Raw genomic sequence first — 20,863 nt, forward strand, 5'->3', positions numbered from 1 at the left:
AGCTTCCTTGATTGCCATTTTCTTGCCCACAATAGTAGCGATAGTTGATTGGGGTTTACTATACAACCTGACCATCTCGGAGACACGCACTCCACTTTCATACTTAGCAATGATCTCTTTCTTCATCTCCATAGAAATTCTCACCCTTTTTGCTGTAGGGTTGGCACTGGAAGCTTTCTTGGGGCCCATGGTGACTTACTTTGCAGGTGCAATCACTGCAAAGGCTGTGATAATATGAAATGTTCCAATTGTATGTTTGGAAGCGACCGCGGTGGCTGGCTGGCTTGTAAACACTGGCACCCATGGGACAAGTGAGGCGCGCTCAGGCCAAAGTGGACGTGTCTTGAACGGAATGAATAGTGTTGGTCGGGTTTTTTAGCGCTAGTCGAGGCAAAATTTTTGCGTTAAAATGTATTGCAAGTCGGATTTATCGTTAATCAATGCCATCCTTGGTCGAGGGTCCACTATATAGGCACTGATCTTTTATTTAAAACCAATCTCAACTCTTAAGATCTTCTTAACCCTTTGACTGTTGCAGCCCCAATTACATTATTCCAGTTGACCAAACTCATAGCTATTTCTTTAGAACTCCATTTTTTCTATCAATTGAGTACAAGAAACCACCCATTTACAGATTTCGACTACCCAATAAAGTGGTCAGAAATTGGCAATTTGGCCAATTTTGCACAAATTAAAAAATTTGCCTATTTCAAAATAGGGTCCAAAATAAACAATGCAGACATTCTTGGCACTAAACATATCCTCTGTTCATTAGTCATGTCTCCAGGCCCCTCTTATATTACCCTTGCTTTCTATTTTTATTTTTTATTCACACAAAAGATTTACTGTTATGCAGACTACTGCATTCTTGTAAAAATTGTATAAATAATATCAGTGCACTAGTGAAAGAATACAGTGGACCCCCGGTATACGATATTAATCCGTTCCTGAGAGCTCATCGTATGCCAAAATTATCGGAAGGTGAATTAATTTTCCCCATAAGAAATAATGGAAATCAAATTAATCCGTGCAAGACACCCAGAAGTACTATGGAAAAAAAAGTTTTACCACATGAAATATTAAGTTTAATGCACACAAACTGAAGAAGACATGCATAGTTAGTAGTGCTCTACTAACAATAGAATACATGGCACTTACCTTTAATGAAGATCTGGTGATGATTGATGGGATGGGAGGAGGGGAGAGTGTCGAAGTTGTTAATGTTTAGAAGGGGAATCCCCTTCCATTAGGACTTGAGGTAGCAAGTCCTTTTCCGGGGTTACTTTCATTCTTCTTTTAATGCCACTAGGACCAGCTTGAGAGTCACTGGACCTCTGTCGCACAACAAATCTGTCCTAGAGCTCTGTTCCTACCGTTCCTTTAAGATTTGTCTAAAATGGGCCACAACATTGTCATTGTAATAGTCACCAGCATGGCTTGCAATAGCTGTGTTAGGGTGATTTTTATCCATAAAGGTTTGCAGTTCAATCCACTTTGCACACATTTCCTTAATTTTTGAAGTAGGCACAATGGATTCTACAACTGGCATAGGCTTCTGAGGGTTAGCCCCAAACCCTTCAAAATCTTTCTTAATTTCCATACTAATTCTCACCCTTTTTACCACAAGGTTGGCACTAGAAGCTTTCTTGGGGCTCATGGTGACTTATTTTGAAGAAACAAGCACCAAAAACACTGTGATAATATGGAATGTACCGAATGTATGCTTAGTTGCAAGCACACTGGCTGGCTTGTAAACACTGACACGCACGGGGCAGTTGAGGCCTCACGTGGACGCGTCCCGGACGAATCGCGTGTGGAGGGTTTTTTAACAAGTGGCGAGGCAAAATTTTTGCGTTAAAATGTATCGAATACTGGATTTAACGTATACCGCTGCCATCGAATGCTGGGGGTCCACTGTATTAGACTCCTCAGTTGACGTGTATTGGATGTGTGGTGTAATTTGCTTACTCTTGAACATTGGTAAAAATTGAACATTTCTGCTACTTTGAGCTCAATTTCAAGGTCGTTTTCATCGTGAAACTAATCAAAATCATCTCAATTTCTGTAATATGTTTTCCATTTTATCAAATGAGACCAAGAAAATGAGAATACAACCACAGTCGGAATTTTTTTTCTCTCATTATGCACTGCATGCTGCATGATTTTTTTATACAGTGCACACTGACCACACAGACCTATTCTCTCACATGTAGGCCTAATAGCTTTCTCCTGTTTGATTTGTAGCCACTAGAATTATTGAGTATATCTACGTCCGAAACACTGGCTCGTAAGACATATACTTTTTTTTCTTTTTTTTTTTTTTTTCAACAAGTCGGCCGTTTCCCACCGAGGCAGGGTGACCCAAAAAAAAGAAAGAAAATCCCCAAAAAGAAAATACTTTCATCATCATTCAACACTTTCACCACACTCGCACATTATCACTGTTTTTGCAGAGGTGCTCAGAATACAACAGTCCAGAAGCATACACATATAAAGACACACAACATATCCCTCCAAACTGCCAATATCCCAAACCCCTCCTTTAAAGTGCAGGCATTGTACTTCCCATTTCCAGGACTCAAGTCCGACTATATGAAAATAACCAGTTTCCCTGAATCCCTTCACTAAATATTACCCTGCTCACACTCCAACAGATCGTCAGGTCCCAAGTACCATTCGTCTCCATTCACTCCTATCTAACACGCTCACGCACGCTTGCTGGAAGTCCAAGCCCCTTGCCCACAAAACCTCCTTTACCCCCTCTCTCCAACCCTTTCGAGGACGACCCCTACCCTGCCTTCCTTCCCCTATAGATTTATATACTTTCCATGTCATTCTACTTTGATCCATTCTCTCTAAATGACCAAACCACCTCAACAACCCCTCTTCTGCCCTCTGATTAATACTTTTATTAACTCCACACCTTCTCCTAATTTCCACACTCCGAATTTTTTGCATAATATTTACACCACACATTGCCCTTAAACAGGACATCTCCACTGCCTCCAACCGTCTCCTCGCTGCTGTATTTACCACCCAAGCTTCACACCCATATAAGAGTGTTGGTACTACTATACTTTCATACATTCCCTTCTTTGCCTCCATAGATAACGTTTTTTGACTCCACATATACCTCAACGCACCACTCACCTTTTTTCCCTCATCAATTCTATGATTAACCTCAACCTTCATAAATCCATCCGCCGACACGTCAACTCCCAAGTATCTGAAAACATTCACTTCTTCCATACTCCTCCTCCCCAATTTGATATCCAATTTTTCTTTATCTAAATCATTTGATACCCTCATCACCTTACTCTTTTCTATGTTCACTTTCAACTTTCTACCTTTACACACATTCCCAAACTCATCCACTAACCTTTGCAATTTTTCTTTAGAATCTCCCATAAGCACAGTATCATCAGCAAAAAGTAACTGTGTCAATTCCCATTTTGAATTTGATTCCCCAAAATTTAATCCCACCCCTCTCCCAAACACCCTAGCATTTACTTCCTTTACAACCCCATCTATAAATATATTAAACAACCATGGTGACATTACACATCCCTGTCTAAGACCTACTTTTACCGAGAAGTAGTCTCCCTCTCTTCTACACACCCTAACCTGAGCCTCACTATCCTCATAAAAACTCTTTACAGCATTTAATAATTTACCACCTATTCCATATACTTGCAACATCTGCCACATTGCTCCTCTATCCACTCTATCATATGCCTTTTCTTAATCCATAAATGCAATACAAACTTCCCTACCTTTATCTAAATACTGTTCACATATATGCTTCAATGTAAACACTTGATCTACACATCCCCTACCCACTCTGAAACCTCCTTGCTCATCCGCAATCCTACATTCTGTCTTACCTCTAATTCTTTCAATTATAACCCTACCGTACACTTTTCCTGGTATACTCAGTAAGCTTATTCCTCTATAATTTTTACAGTCTCTTTTGTCCCCTTTCCCTTTATATAAAGGGACTATACATGCTCTCCGCCAATCCCTAGGTACCTTCCCCTCTTTCATACATTTATTAAACAAAAGTACCAACCACTCCAACACTATATCCCCCCCTGCTTTTAACATTTCTGTCATGATCCCATCAGTTCCAGCTGCTTTACCCCCTTTCATTTTACGTAATGCCTCACGTACCTCCCCCACACTTACATTCTGCTCTTCTTCACTCCTAAAAGATGGTATACCTCCCTGACCAGTGCATGAAATTACTGCCTCTGTTTCTTCCTTAACATTTAAAAGTTCCTCAAAATATTCTCGCCATCTACCTAATACCTCCCTCTCCCCATCTACTAACTCCCCTACTCTGTTTTTAACTGACAAATCCATATTTTCCCTAGGCTTTCTTAACTTGTTTAACTCACTCCAAAATTTTTTCTTATTTTCATTAAAATTTCTTGACAGTGCCTCTCCCACTCTATCATCTGCTCTCCTTTTGCACTCTCTCACCACCCTCTTTACCTTTCTTTTACTCTCCATATACTCTGCTCTTCTTATAACACTTCTGCTTTGTAAAAATCTCTCATAAGCTACCTTTTCTCTTTTATCACACCCTTTACTTCATCATTCATATACATATACATACATACATTCATATACATATGGCCAAAACAGTCAAAGGGTTAAATTAGTTAATAAAGATTACAGTATCAAAATACAGTGGATCCCCGCATAACGATTACCTCCTAATGCGACCAGTTATGTAAGTGTATTTATGTAAGTGCGTTTGTACGTGTATGTTTGGGGGTCTGAAATGGACTAATCTACTTCACAATATTTCTTATGGGAACAAATTCGGTCAGTACTGGCACCTGAACATACTTCTGGAGTGAAAAAATATCGTTAACCGGGGGTCCACTGTATAACAATTTAAAAAAATTTACAGTATGATGTATTACAGTTTAGTACTATTTAAAACAATGAAATTTGGTATTACACTGGAACAATTTACAGTGTGATGTACTATATTACAATCTACTATTTAACCCGTTCAGGGTCCGTGCCATAGATCTATGGCTTTACGTTCATGGTCCAAACCATAGATCTACGCCATGAGCTCAGCTCACTCTGATAAGCTGTGAGCAGTAAATTTGGGCCTAGATATGAGAGAATACATCTATGTGGTATGTGTGCACCACATAAAACAGATCCTGCAGCACACAGTGCATAATGAGAGAAAAAAACTGAGACAGTAATTTTAGATTAAAACAGCGACTCTGCAGTGCTTTTTCGTATGTTTTTTATAGGTGTATTTGCGATTTCTTGGTCTTATTTGTTATAATGGAAGATATAGTACAGAAATAGAGATGATTTTGATTGGTTTAAGTACTGGAAATGGCTTGAAACTGAGCTCAAAATAGCAGAAATGTTAAGTTTTTTCTGATGTTCAAGAGTAAACAAATGACCTCACAAGTCTAATACCTGACAGCTGGTGGGTGTAATATACAGTGGACCCCCGGTTCGCGATACTAATCCGTTCCTGAGAGCTCATCGTAAACCAAAAATATCGGAAAGTGAATCAATTTTCCCCGTAAGAAATAATGGAAATCAAATTAATCCGTGAAAGACACCCAAAAGTATGAAAAAACTTTTACCACATGAAATATTAAGTTTAATGCAATAGAATAGTAATTACAATAACAACAGTAACAATAAATAATGAAAGAATAATTGACACTTACCTTTAATGAAGATCTGGTGATGATTGATAGGATGGGAGGAGGGGAGAGTGTGGATGGAGTTAGCATTTAGAAGGGGAATCCCCTTCCATTAGGACTTGAGGTAGCAAGTCCTTTTCCGGGGTTACTTCCCTTCTTTTTTTAATGCCACTAGGACCAGGTTGAGAGTCACTGGACCTCTGTCGCACAATATATCTGTCCATAGAGGAATGTACCTCTCGTTCCTTTATGACTTTCCTAAAGTGGTTCACAACATTGTCAGTGTAATAGTCACCAGCACAGCTTGCAATAGCTGTCTGAGGGTGATTTTCATCCATAAAGGTTTGCACTTCAAGCCACTTTGCACATATTTCCTTAATCTTTGAAGTAGGCAACTTCTTCAATTTCTCTCTCCCCTCCTCCGAAGCAGTTTCCTCAGGTGTGGCCTCTTGCTGTTGAAGATGATCTAGCAGCTCATCAGTGGTTAGTTCTTCATTGTCCTCCTCCACCAACTCTTCCACATCCTCCCCACTAACCTCCAACCCCAAGGACTTCCCCAATGCCACAATGGATTCCTCAACTGGCATAGGCTTCTCAGGGTTAGCCTCAAACTCTTTGAAATCCCTTTTGTCTACACATTCTGGCCACAGTCTTTTCCAGGCAGAGTTCAAGGTCCTCTTAGTCACTTCCTCCCAAGCCTTACCTATAAGTTTTACACAATTGAGGATAGTAAAGTGATCCTTCCAAAACTCCTTTAGAGTCGATTGAGTTTCTGTGGTCACTTCAAAGCACCTTTCAAACATAGCTTTTGTGTACAGTTTCTTGAAGTTGGAAATAACCTGCTGGTCCATGGGCTGCAGGAGAGGAGTGGTATTAGGAGGCAAAAAACTTGACTTTAATGAAACTCATGTCCCCAGAAAGTTGCTCTGCCAAGTCTGTAGGATGACCAGGGGCATTGTCTAATACCAGGAGGCACTTAAGGTCTAATTCCTTTTCAGTTAGGTAATTTTTCACATTGGGGGCAAATGCATGGTGTAACCAGTCATAGAAAAAGTCCCACACGGGGCAGTTCAGGCCACACATGGACACGTCTCGTACGAACCACATCGCATACCGGGTTTTGTATCGGGAAGCGAGGCAAATTTTCTGCGATATAATGCATCGGTTACCGGATTTATCGGATACCGATAGTATCGCGAACCAGGGGTCCACTGTACATTCACAAATGTGTTGATATTATTTATGTAATTATTACAGTATTATATAACAGTAAATCTTCTATTTTTTAGTTTGAATAAAAATTCATTATGTGAATAAAAAATCAAAATGGAATTCATTTGTAAAGCCTGAAAATGTAACTAATGAACAGAGGAAATGTTAGTTTAGTGCCAGGAATGCCTGCATTGTTTATTCTGGACCCTATTTTTAAATTGGAATATTTTGAACTTTGCATTAAATTGGCCAAATTACCAATTTCCAGTCACTTTATTTTGTTGTTGAAACAGTTGACTTGATTTCTTGTGCTCAATCGATAGAATAGAAGTAATACTAGTTAACCCCTTCAGGGTCCAAGGCCAAAATCTGAAGTGGTGCCCCAGTGTCCAAGAATTTTCAAAAAAAAAAATTATTTTTTCTTATGAAATGGTAGAGAATCTTTTTGTGAAGGTAATAAAACAAAAAGTATGAAATTTGATGGAAAATTGACGAAATTATGCTCTCGTGAATTTTGATGTGTCACCGATATTTACGAATCTGCGATTTTGCCGATTTTGACTCTCATTTTAGGCCAATTACATTATTCCAGTCGACCAAATTCTTAGCTATTTCACTAGTATTACTTCTATTCTATCGATTGAGCACAAGAAATCGCCAGGTCAACTGTTTCAACTACAAAATAAAGTGATCGGAAATTGGTAATTTGGCCAATTTAACACTAAGTTCAAAATACTCCAATTTCAAAATAGGGTCCAGAATAAACAATGTAGATATTCCTGGCACTAAACTAACATTTCCTCTGTTCATTAGTTGTGTTTTGAGGCTTTACAAATAAATTCCATTTTGATTTTTTATTCACATAATGAATTTTTATTCACACCAAAATATAGAAGATTTACCGTTATGCAATATTGTAATAATTGTATAAATATCATCACCACATCTGTGAATGTATATTAGACCCACCAGCTGGTGTGTATTAGACGTGTGAGGTCGTTTGTTTACTCTTGAACATCTGCAAAAATTTAACATTTTCATTACTTTGAGCTCAGTTTCAAGCCATTTCCTGTGCTAAAACCAATCAAAATCATCTCTATTTTTGTAATATGTCTTCCATTCTATCAAAAGGGGCCAAGAAATCGCAAATACAACTACAGTGGACCCCTGCATAACGATTACCTCCGAATGTGACCAATTATGTAAGTGTATTTATGTAAGTGCGTTTGAACGTGTATGTTTGGGGGTCTGAAATGGACTAATCTACTTCACAATATTTCTTATGGGAACAAATTCGGTCAGTACTGGCACCTGAACATACTTCTGGAGTGAAAAAATATCGTTAACCGGGGGTCCACTGTATAAAAAACACATGAAAAAACACTGCAAAGTTGCTGTTTTATTCGAAAATCATGGTCTCAGTTTTTTCTCTCATTATACACAGTGTGCTGCAGGATTTGTTTTATGTGGTGCACACATACCACATAGATGTATTCTCTCATATCTAGGCCCAAATGTACCACACAGTTTATCAAAGTGAGCTGAGCTCATGGCGTAGATCTACGGTTTGGACCCTGAACGTAAAGCCGTAGATCTACGGGACGGACCCTGAAAGGGTTAAATAGCTAAGAATTTTGTTGACTGGAATACTGTAATTGCTCTAAAATTGGAGTCAAAGTCGGCAAAATCGCTGATGTGTAAATATCGCTGACACATCAAAATTCACGAGAACATAATTTCATCAGTTTTCCATCAAATTTCGTACTTTTTGTTTTATTACCTTCAGATTTTTCAGATTTTTGAAAATTTATGGACCCTGGTGCGCACTTTGAAATTTGTCCTCTGGACCCTGAAAGGTTTAAAACAATGAAAAAATAGACATCCTAATTTCGAAGTAGTAAGTGGTTGAGCATTCATCAGCACAATATGAGTAGCTTTTGAGAACCTAGTAGTGATTAGGTACAGTTTGTCTGGTTAAATTTTGGTGATGAGGTGATTTCTTATTAGGGCCTTAAACTGATATGCAGATAGGGGTCCTTTAGTGTGTTCTGGCAATGAATTCCAGATCTTCGGGCCTTTTATGTGCATGGCATTTTTGCATAGGGAGAGATGAACACGAGGGATATCAAAGAGTGATCTGTGTCACGTATTATTCACCTTGCACCATATATTAAGACCATTAAGACTACAAATATTTTAAGGTAAGTAATGAGTGTACTGTATATGCATTTTATCACTCTAAGGCACTTTAAAAACCTAGTATATAACGTATGAGTGCGGTAGCCAGATGGGGTTTACATACCTACCACACTTTCATACCTGCCTACCTTACTATTCACCTTGCACCCTATATTAAGACCATTAAGACCACAAATATTTTAAGTTAAGTAACAGTGAACAGTATTTAGATAAAGGTAGGGAAGTTTTCATTGCATTTATGGATTTAGAAAAGGCATATGATAGTGGAAAGGGGAGCAATGTGGCAGATGTTGCAAGTATATAGAATAGGTGGTAAGTTACTAAATGGTGTAAAGAGTTTTTATGAGGATAGTGAGGCTCAGGTTAGGGTGTGTAGAAGAGAGGAAGACTACTTCCCAGTAAAAGTAGGTCTTAGACAGGGATGTGTAACGTCACCATGGTTGTTTAATATATTTATAGATGGGGTTGTAAAAGAAGTAAATGCTAGGGTGTTCGGGAGAGGGGTGGGATTAAATTATGGGGAATCAAATACAAAATGGGAAGATTCTAAAGAAAAATTGCTAAGGTTAGCGGACGAGTTTGGGAGTGTTTGTCAAAGTAGAAAGTTGAAATTGACACATTTACTTTTTGCTGATGATACTGTGCTTATGGGAGATTCTAAAGAAAAATTGCAAAGGTTAGTGGACGAGTTTGGGAGAGTGTGTGTAAAGGTAGAAAATTGAAAGTGAACATAGAAAAGAGTAAGGTAATGAGGGTGTGAAATGATTTAGATAAAGAAAAACTGGATATCAAATTGGAGTGGAGGAGTGTGGAAGAAGTGAATGTTTTCAGATATTTGGGAGTTGACGTGTCAGCGGATGGATTTATAAAGGATGAGGTTAATCATAGGATTGTTGAAGGAAAAAAAGTGAGTGGTGCGTTGAGGTTTATGTGGAGACAAAAAACGTTATCTACGGAGGCAAAGAAGGGAATGTATGAAAGTATATTTGTATCAACACTCTTATATGGGTATGAAGCTTGGGTTGTAAATGCTGCAGCGAGGAAACAGTTGGAGGCAGTGGAGATGTCCTGTCTAAGGGCAATGTGTGGTGTAAATATTATGCAGAAAATTTGGATTGTGGAAATTAGGAAAAGGTGTGGAGTTAATAAAAGTATTAGTCAGAGGGCTGAAGAGAGGTTGTTGAGGTGGTTTGGTCATTTCGAGAGAATGGATCAAAGTAGAATGACATGGAGAGTGTATAAATCTGTAGGGGAAGGAAGGCGGGGGTAAGGGTCGTCCTCAAAAAGGTTGGAGGGACAAGGTAAAGGAGGTGTTGTGGGCGAGGGGCTTGGACTTATAGCAAGCATGCGTGAGCATGTTAGATAGGAGTGAATGGAGACAAATGGTATTTGGGACCTGACGATCTGTTGGAGTGTGAGCAGGGTAATATTTTTTCAAGGGATTCAGGGAAACCGGTTATTTTATATAGCTGGACTTGATTCCTGGAAATGGGAAGTACAATGCTTGCACTTTAAAGGAGGGGTTTGGGATATTGGCATTTTGGAGGGATATGTTGTGTATCTTTATACGTATATGCTTCTAAACTGATGTATTCTGAGCATCTCTGCAAAAACATTGATTATGTGTGAGTGAGGTGAAAGTGTTGAATGATGAAAGTATTTTCTTTTGGGGATTTTCTTTCTTTTTGGGTCACCCTGCCTCGGTGGGAGACGGCCGACTTGTTAAAAAAAAAAGGAAAAAAAAGCAGTGAGTGTACTGTATATGCATTTTATCTCTCTAGGGCACTTTAAATGCCTAGTACATAATGTAATGTTCACTCGAGGAAAAACAAAGCCAGATTGACTCACGACGGATGTGCGGGTAGGCGCACAGGCATGGGCAGACAGGTCTGGTACGCAGGATGAAACACGGCGCACAGTGCAAAACTCGGGACAAAACTTAGCCGAAAAAACAGTTGTAAACTCGAAGTGTACGATACTCGGCGTACGAGACTCTGGGTTTCACTGTATTTGAAAATAAAGGAGTTAACCCTTTGACTTTCGAAAACCCCTTTCTGAAACTGTCTTTCTATGTCGCAGAATTTTTGGGAAAAAAATTTTTCTTATGAAATGATAGAGAATCTTTTCCAGATGGTAATGACACCAAAAGTACGATATTTGGTCGAAAACTCACTGAATTACGCGCCCGTGAATTTAGTGGTCTCGGCGACATATACACATCGGCGATTTTGCCAACTTTGAGCCCTGTTTTTGGCCAATTCCGTTGTTCCAGTTGACCAAACTCATAGCTATTTCTTTAGAACTCCATTTTACAGTCGTTTTTTTTTTTTTTTTCAATTATTGAGTATATATATGTCCGAAACACTGGCTCGTAAGACGTATACATGTATATACAGTGGAACCTCAAAAATCGAACTTAATCCGTTCCAGGAGCTAGTTCTAATTTCGAAAAGTCTGAAATTCGAATCAATATTTCTCATAAGAAATAATGGAAATACAATTAATCCGTTCCAGAAACCCAAAAATATTCACACAAAAAATACATTTTATAGAGATTAATTAATAATATATACATATAATATAAAATATAAAATAACATTTTTACTTGCCTTTATTGAAGATTGGTGATGGCATCTGGAAGATAGGGAGGAGAAGAGAGGGAGTTGGGGTTAGTGTTTGGAAGGAGAATCCCCATCCATGAGGACTTCAGGTAAAGCCCTCTCTGGGGTTACTTCCCTTCTCTGTCTTTTAATGCCACTAGGACCAGCTTGAGAGTCACTGGACCCCTGTCTCACAAAATAACTGTCCACAGTCCTCTGTTTCTGGTGCCTCTTTAACATTTCCCTAAAATGGGACATGGTTCTCTCACTGAACTTGTTGCAAAGATGGCTTGTTTCAGCTTGCTCAGGGTGGTACTTCTGCACAAACATTTGGACATCATTCCACTTGGCACAAATCTCCTTAATCTTTGAAGAAGGCTCCTCATCCACTCCGTCTTCCTCCTCCTCTGAAGCAAGTTCCTCAGCTGTGGTCTGATACTGCTCCAAATGAAGCTCTTGCAGCTCTTCAGTGGTTAGCTCTTCCCTGTGGTCCTCCACCAACTCTTCCACATCCTCACTACTCGCCTCCAACCCCAGGGTGTTCCCCAGTGCCACAATGGAGTCCACAACAGGCAGAGGGTGAGCTGGGTCAGGGTGAGGGTCAGCCTCAAACCCTTCAAAATCCCTCTTTTGGACACTATCTGGCCACAATTGTCTCCAAGCAGAGTTCAAAGTCCTGGAAGTCACTCCCTCCCAAGCCTTACCTATAAGACTTATGGAGTTGTAGATGTTGAAGTGATTCCTCCAGAACTCTCTTAGGGTCATCTTAGTGTCTGTGGTCACTTCAAAGCACTTTTCAAACACTGCTTTTGTGTCGAGTTTTTTGAAGTTAGAAATGACCTGCTGGTCCATGGGCTGAAGGAGAGGAGTGGTGTTAGGAGGCAAGAACTTCACTTTTATAAAACTGAAGTCCTTAGACAAGAGGTCTAATAAGTTTGGAGGATGAGCAGGAGCATTGTCCATTAACAGGAGGCACTTGAGTGGCAATTTCTTTTCCTGGAGGTATTTTTTCACACTGGGGCCAAACACTTCACTTACCCACTCTTTGAAAATTTGTCTTGTGACCCATGCCTTATGATTAGCTTTCCACAAGACACATAACTTGTTCTTAAAGACATTGTTTTTCTTAAACACTCTGGGATTTTCTGAATGATACACAAGTAAAGGCTTCACTTTAAAATCACCACAAGCATTAGCACAGAACAAAAGAGTAAGCCTGTCTTTCATAGGCTTGTGTCCTGGCAGTGCCTTTTCCTCCTGTGTGATGAAGGTCTTTGTTTTGGCATTTTCTTCCAAAACAAGCCTGTTTCGTCACAATTAAACACTTGTTCAGGTTTGAATTCTTCACTGTCTATGTACCCCTTAAACTCCTGTACAAACTTCTCAGCTGCCCATTTGTCTGAACTGGCTGCCTCACCATGTCTTACAACATTGTGTATGCCACTATGCTTCTTAAATCTCTCAAACCAGCCTCTGCTGGCCTTAAATTTACTATCAGCTCTGGTTCCAGGAGTTTTCTGTACCAGATCGGCATGCAACTTCTTTGCCTCTTAGCAAATAATCGTCTGTGAAACACTATCACCTGCAGTCTCTCTATCCTTGATCCACACCAGCAACAACTTCTCAACCTCTTCAACTATTTGTGGTCTTTTTTTGGTTAGCATATTAACACCTTTCGCAACATCAGCTTCCTTGATTTGTTCTTTCTTTGCCAGGATAGAACCAATGGTCGACTTGTTTTTCCCATACATCCTGGCAAGCTCAACAAGTCTCACACCACTCTCATACTTCTGTATTATTTCCTTCTTCACATCTATGGTGTTTCTCAGTTTCTTTACCACACGGGTACCACTAGCAAGTTTCTTTGGGCCCATGGCAGCTTATTTCATAGTCCCAGAAGCACTAAACACAACGAAATAATTGTAAAATGTGTGAAGGAGAGCACAGGTTAGTGTTTACTCAAGCATAAACAAAGCTAGACTGCTCACGGCGCCTGCACGGGGACACGGACAGAGCGGGCCAGAGGACAGGTTCTGTACCCGGCGGTCCGAAATTTGAAACGCGTTCGATTTTTGGTACACAGTTTGTTCGAAAAAGTGGTCTTATTTTCAAAACGTTCGATATTTGGTACGTTCGATTTTCAAGGTTCCACTGTACGACCAAAACACTCAAAGGGCTGAAAATGACATTTTATCCAGTGGATTTTGTGTTATTACCTAAGTCCTCTATACTGAGGTTAGCTTTATCGAAAGTTCAATTTGTTTAATCTACAGTTCTTAATCTCTACCAGGCTAATTATGACATGCTGATCTGGATTAACTTATAAAAAGAATGTTGGCAGACCACTACTTCCTTCAACTGCAATCAGGCTTTTGACACAGTATCACACAGAAGACACTAGCTGGGGAAGCAGACTGATATGACATGTAGGATACTAGCATGAATAAAAAAATGTCTGAAAGATAGAAGACAAAGTCTTAAATGCTAGTGTGCTCAGTTTTCTTCCATGTACAGTGTGTAACAGAAACTTGCTTGTTTAGTTAAACACCTATATATCTGTTCTTAAATGGTATCAGAATTACGTGAATGGCAGAAAATTGGTGTTGGGGCTATGAGGAAAATCTTTTTGAACTTGAGCTCTTCCATGGAGAAATGAACAGTATGGGAACGAAATGTAGAATGCTAATATTTTTTATGTTTTGTCTCCATGTGGGTTAGTTTGTGTCGAGAAGTGTTTTTTTTTTTTTTTTTTTAAACACACCGGTTGTCTCCCACCAAGAGAGGGTGACTTAAAATGAAAAACAAAAGTTTTTCTTCTTACACATAGTAATCTATACAGAAGGAGTTAAGAGAAGTGTTCACAGCATAAATATTGTGGTATGTAGAACAAACATTTTTACCAGGGAAGAATCTAGAACATGGAATGGAGCATGGAATGAAGACCCAGCAGTGTCACAGAAGTGTCTTGAAGCATTACTTTAGTAGAATGAACTCATTTACATAGTTGACAGTAAAGTGGAAAATTAAAGGTAGAAAAGTAAAACACTTGTGGAACAGTAAGGTATCTTCATTCCAGAATGTTTCACCTACACAGTGAGTTTTATCGGTTGAATAAATAGGTAGAAAATACGGAGACAACAGAAGCAGCAGAGAGTTTAAAGATGATGTGATCAGTCCATCCACCTTAATGTAGTTTGAGGTGGTCAGTCCCTCAGCCTGGAGATGTGTTCAACTTCATAATTTAGAACAATGAAGCTGAGACATGAGAATAGAACCTTTTATAGTACCACAGGTGAGGTGTGGAGGATGGAGAAAATTACACAGGAAGTAAGAACGTAAGAGTTGAGGAACACACAATTAGCAGTTCAACAGTGAAGTTGCTATTGTGTTGAAAGTTACCTTTGTGTTGCAGTGTCAGACAAGTATCAGTGTAAAAATGATATACAGTATTGACAAGTAGATAAGTAAGACACAAGTGCAATACTTAAGTATGTTGATATTTGTCTGACACTGCAACACAATGGTAACTTGGTACGGAGGACATCTGTGACTTCGTTGCTAAACCACTAGTTGGATTTGAGGACCTGCCTAGCATGAGCCAATATTCTTGCTGTGATGTTCCTCGGTTTTTGTGTTCTTACTTCTACTAGTGGAACTGTTTCCCGTGATGCCACCTCCATTCTCAGTTCCTGTTTTCACCTTTGGCAATAAAAATCTCTGGCTTCATATTGTTCAAGACTGTGAAGTTGAACACTTCTCCAGGCTGTGGGACTGACCACCTCAGACTGCTGCTGCAAGGTTGATGGACTGATCACATCTTTACCTCAACACTGATTCTGCTGTTTCCATATTTTCCACCTCTGTATTTAACTGATGAAGCCTACTGTGTAGGCAAAATTTTTCTTAATTGAGGTATCTAACTGTTGCACATGTGTCTTATCTACTTGTTGGTATTGTATATCAGTATTATACTGGACTAAAGACAAACTTGCATCCACCACATATTTGAAGGGATTCAAGAACCAGTTAACCAGGCTCAAGTCCTGGAGGCCGGAAGTATAGTGCCTGCACTCTGAACGAGGGATGGAGATTTGTTGCAGTTTTTGAACTGTAGTATCAGAACTCCTCTGGCAGGACAGTGATGAAGTGAATAATGATGAAAGTGTTTCTTCTTTTTTGGGTCACCCTGCCTTGGTGGGAAGCAGTCGATGTGTTAAAAAAAAAAAAAACAGGTAGAGCCTGGTTATGGTTTAGCATTAATTTAGAAGATTAAAAACCATTACGAACATTTCTGTATTGTAATGGTGTGAGGAGTCGCCTCTCACTTGGACACTCGTCCATTTTAACTGTATACAGTGGAGCCTCGGCGTACGAATGCCCCACCATGCGAATTTTTTCAGGATACGAACTGTCGTTCGGTCGATTTTTTGCTTCTGGATACGAACGAAATTTCAGGATGTGAACTTCCCCCTCAAGAGAGGTTCCTTAAATAAATAAATAAATAAAGAAAATATTTATTTCTTTGCATAGGTTACAGTGTGTGTTTACATATCATAATATGATTGGACCAAAGAAAGATAACTAAGCCATAGAGTTGATATTAGCATTATTTTGTCATGCCTCTTGAGAGGCTGGAACAGATTAATTGCATTTCATTTAATTTAAATGAATAAAATTGACTCAGCATACGAACAAATCAGGATACGAACAAAGTCACAGAATGGATTAAGTTCGTAAGCCGAGGTTCCACTGTTCTGGAAACTAGAAGCATTAACTTTGTTCATTGTGTATTTTGACATTTATTCCTGTGTATTTCTGAAGATTTGATCTCTTGCACAGAGTTCTATAGTTCAATGGAAATAGTGTGTTTTCTATTGCTTAGTATGAGTTATTTCACAGATGCGTCACTGTAGCAGACACAAATGCAGCACCAAATGCTGTATAGATGTGGACCACATTTGTACGTTGGTGTGTGGGAGAATGTTGACATGTGGCTTACATAAATGCGAAGAGCCATGTCACCGTGGAAACTGTCCAAGGTGAGCCCATTGTTGCTACATTCCCTAAGTAACTGAATAAGATGTTTATTGCCACTCATAATCATAGTTTGTTTATAGTTATATTATCAATATGTTATGTAATCAGATTGTTGGCTTGTAACATGCAGTATAATCAGGTTCTTAAAAAAAAGAATAAATGAAATTGTGGTTTTAATAATGTAAAATTTTACACCCATTAAAGTAACATCATGATGGAGGAGGAATCTTGCAGGAGTCCAACTGTTAGCTGTGCATGATGGAAGCCGTTATGGTAATGACTACACCACCAACGTTAAAAAACCTAAATAAGAAAGTGGGGTACATACTGCATTGATTGTGATGGTCCCCACTGTTGCCTCAGTCGTCAGAATAAGTACATGTCCTTGTTTGGGTTCTTTTAACCCTTTCAGGGTCCGTGCCGTAGAACTACGGCTTTACATTCAGGGTCCAAACCGTAGATCCACGCCATGAGCTCAGCTCACTCTGATAAGCTGTGAGTGGTAAATTTGGGCCTAGATATGAGAGAATACATCTATGTGGTATGTGTGCACCACATAAAACAACTGCAGCACACAGTGTATAAAGAGATAAAAAAACTGAGACTGTAATTTTCGATTAAAACAGCTACTTTGCAGTGTTTTTTCGTATGTATTTGCGATTTCGTGGTCTCATTTGATAGAATGGAAGAGATAGTACAGAAATAGAGATGATTTTGATTGGTTTTTGCACTGGAAATGGCTTGAAGCTGAGCTCAAAGTAACGGAAATGTTAAATTTTTGCTGATGTTCAAGAGTAAACAAACGACCTCACTCGTCTAATACACACCAGCTGGTGGGTCTAATATACATTCACAAATGTGGTGATGATATTTATACAATTATTACAATATTGCATAACAGTAAATCTTTTATTTTTTGGTTTGAATAAAAATTCATTATGTGAATAAAAAATCAAAATGGAATTCATTTGTAAAGCCTCAAAACATGACTAATGAACAGAGGAAATGTTAGTTTAGTGCTAGGAATACCTACATTGTTCATTATGGATCCTATTTTGAAATTGGAATATTTTGAACTTTGCATTAAATTGGCCAAATTACCAATTTCTGGTCACTTTATTTTGTAGTTGAAACAGTTGACTTGGTGATTTCTTGTGCACAATCGATAGAATAGAAGTAATACTAGTGAAATAGCTAAGAATTTGGTTGACTGAAATAATGTAATTGGCCTAAATGGGAGTCAAAGTAAGCAAAATCGCTGATTCGTAAATATCGCTGACACATCAAAATTCGCGAGAGCATAATTTTGTCAATTTTCCATCAAATTTCGTACTTTTTGTTTTATTACCTTCAGAAAAAGTTTCTCTACCATTTCATAAGAAAAAATAATTTTTTTTAAATTCTTGGACCCTGGTGTGCACTTTGAAATTTGGCCTCTGGACCCTGAAAGGGTTAATTCTGGTAGTAGTGGATAGCAGGCTTGCCTATCACTCATGGAATTGGTAGTTAGATTACCAAAAGATTCCTTCCTCATATTGTTAAACTTCTTCATTGTCTGCTACTTTAGCAACTTTCTCATTTGTTCTAAAGGATAAATATTTTTTTGTTTATCTTAAAACTTCCTAGACTATTTGTTTCTTCTTTCTACTTGGTGATTATGAAGGAAATTGTTTCAACAGTTTATCCCTTTGACTGTCGCAAGCCCATTTTGTCATTCTGTGTTGCAAAATTTTTGGGGAAAAAAATGATTTTTTTATGAAATGATAGAGAATCTTTTCCTGATGGTAATGACACCAAAAGTACGAAATTTGATCAGAAACTTAGGGAATCACGCTCCCTCAAAGTTAGCGATCTCGGCGATATATACGCATTGGCGATCTTGCTGACTTTGAGCCCTGTTTCGGCCAATTCCATTGTTCCAGTCGACCAAACTCATAGCTATTTCTTTAGAACTCCATTTTTTCTATGAATTGAATTCAAGAACCTGCCCATTTACCGATTTCAATTACCCAATAAAGTGGTCAGAAATTGGCAATTTGGCCAATTTCACACAAATTAAAGAAGATGCCAATTTCAAAATAGGGTCCAGAATAAACAATGCAGACATTTTTGGCACTAAAATTACATATCCTCTGTTCATTAGTCACATCTCCAGGCCTCTCTTATATTACTCTTGCTTTCTATTTTGATTTTTTATTGAAACAAAAAATAAAAGATTTACTGTTATGCTGACTACTGCATTATTGTAAAAATGGTATAAATAATATCAGTGCACTAGTGAAAGAATATTAGACTCCCCAGTTGATGTGTATTGGACATGTGGTGTGATTTGCTTACTCTTGAACATTGGTAAAAATCGAGCATTTCCGCTATTTTGAGCTCGATTTCAAGGTCATTTTCATCATGAAATTAATCAAATCATCTCTATTTCTGTAATATGTTTTCCATTCTATCAATGAGATCAAGAAAACAAGAATACAACCATAAATACCATACAAAAATACACCTCAAAGTCTGCGTTTAATCCAAAAACACGGTAGGAGTTTTTTTCCTCATTATGCACTGTGTGCTGCAGGATTTTTTTATACAGTGCACACTGGATCATTCTCTCACATGTGGGCCTACCAGCTTTCTCCTGCTTGATTTGAAGCCACTAAAATTATTGAGTATATATATGTCCAAAACACTGGCTTGTAAGACATATATTTACGGCTGAAACAGTCGAGAGGTTAAAGACAAGCCATAACTAAACAGGTTTTGTAGTTTTATACTACTAACCTTCTTCAGTAAAGTTTTTGAGGCTGTTGATCGTGACAAAGAATTCGATATTGTTTATTTAGATTTTAGTAAGGCTTTTGATAGAGTATCACACCAAAGACTGTTAAAGAATGGGTCAACTCATGGCACTGGGGAAAAAGTGCTGTCATGGATCAAGCCATGGCTCTCCAGTAGGAAGCAGAGAGTGTGGTTAACCCTTTCAGGGTCCAGAGGCCAAATTTCAAAGTGTGCACCGGGGTCCCAAGAATTTAAAAAAAATGATTTTATTATTTTTTCTTACGAAATGGTAGAGATTCTTTTTCTGAAGGTAATAAAACAAAAAGTACGAAAATTGATGAAATTATGCTCTCGCGAATTTTGATGTCTCAGCGATATTTACACATGGGCGATTTTGCCGACTTTTACTCCCATTTTAGGCCAATTACATTATTCTAGTTGACCAAATTCTTAGCTATTTCACTAGTATTACTTCTATTCTATCGATTGAGCACAAGAAATTGCGAAGTCAACTGTTTCAGCTACAAAATAGTGATTGGAAATTGGTAATTTGGATAATTTAATGCAAAGTTCAAAATATTCCAATTTCAAAATAGGGTCCAGAATAAACAATGCAGGCATTCTGGCACTAAACTAACATTTCTTCTGTTAATTAGTTATGTTTTCAGGGTTTGTAAATGAATTCCATTTTGATTTTTTATTCACATAATGAATTTTTATTCAAACCAAAAAATAGAAGATTTACTGTTACGCAATATTGTAATAATTGTAGATATGATATCACCACATATGTGAACATAGACCCACCAGCTGCCGTATATTAGACGTGTGAGGTCATTTGTTTACTCTTGGTATGGTTTGTTTGCAATCGTGTCATTACGATTTCATGAGTCATATTTACTCTTGAACATCAGCAAAAATTTAACATTTCTGCTACTTTGAGCTCAGTTTCAAGCCATTTTCAGCATTAAAACCAGTCAATATCATCTCTTTTTCTATAATATATCTTCCATTCTATCAAATGAGACCAAGAAATCGCAAATTCAACTTTAAAAAAATATGAAAAAAACACTGCAAAGTCGCTGTTTTAATAAAAATTTACGGTCTCGTTTTTTTTTTCTCATTATGCAGTGTGTGCTGCAGGATTTGCTTTATGTGGTGCACACATACCACATAGATGTATTCTCTCATATCTAGGCCCAAATTTACCACTCACAGCTTATCAGAATGAGTTGAGCTCATTGCGTAAATCTACGGTTTGGACCCTTAACTCAAAGCCGTAGAACTATGGCACGGACCCTGAAAGGGTTAAAAGTTCCTCAAAATATTCCTGCCATCTTCCCAATACCT

General features: G+C 38.3%; 1 protein-coding gene across 4 annotated transcripts in view; it reads left to right on the forward strand.

Moving 5' to 3' along the window:
• Window positions 1-20,863, forward strand: part of LOC128690369 (protein shuttle craft-like) — a gene marked incomplete at its 5' end in the record, with an annotated part of 249,204 nt that overhangs the window by 55,759 nt on the left and 172,582 nt on the right. For all 4 annotated transcript variants that reach the window (XM_070089620.1, XM_070089621.1, XM_070089622.1 and 1 more), the window contains 1 exon segment: window positions 16,601-16,740. In XM_070089620.1, the coding sequence (XP_069945721.1) occupies window positions 16,601-16,740 (140 nt within the window).

The sequence above is a fragment of the Cherax quadricarinatus genome, chromosome 29 (genome assembly GCF_038502225.1).
Source record: "Cherax quadricarinatus isolate ZL_2023a chromosome 29, ASM3850222v1, whole genome shotgun sequence".
Lineage (NCBI taxonomy): Eukaryota > Metazoa > Arthropoda > Malacostraca > Decapoda > Parastacidae > Cherax > Cherax quadricarinatus.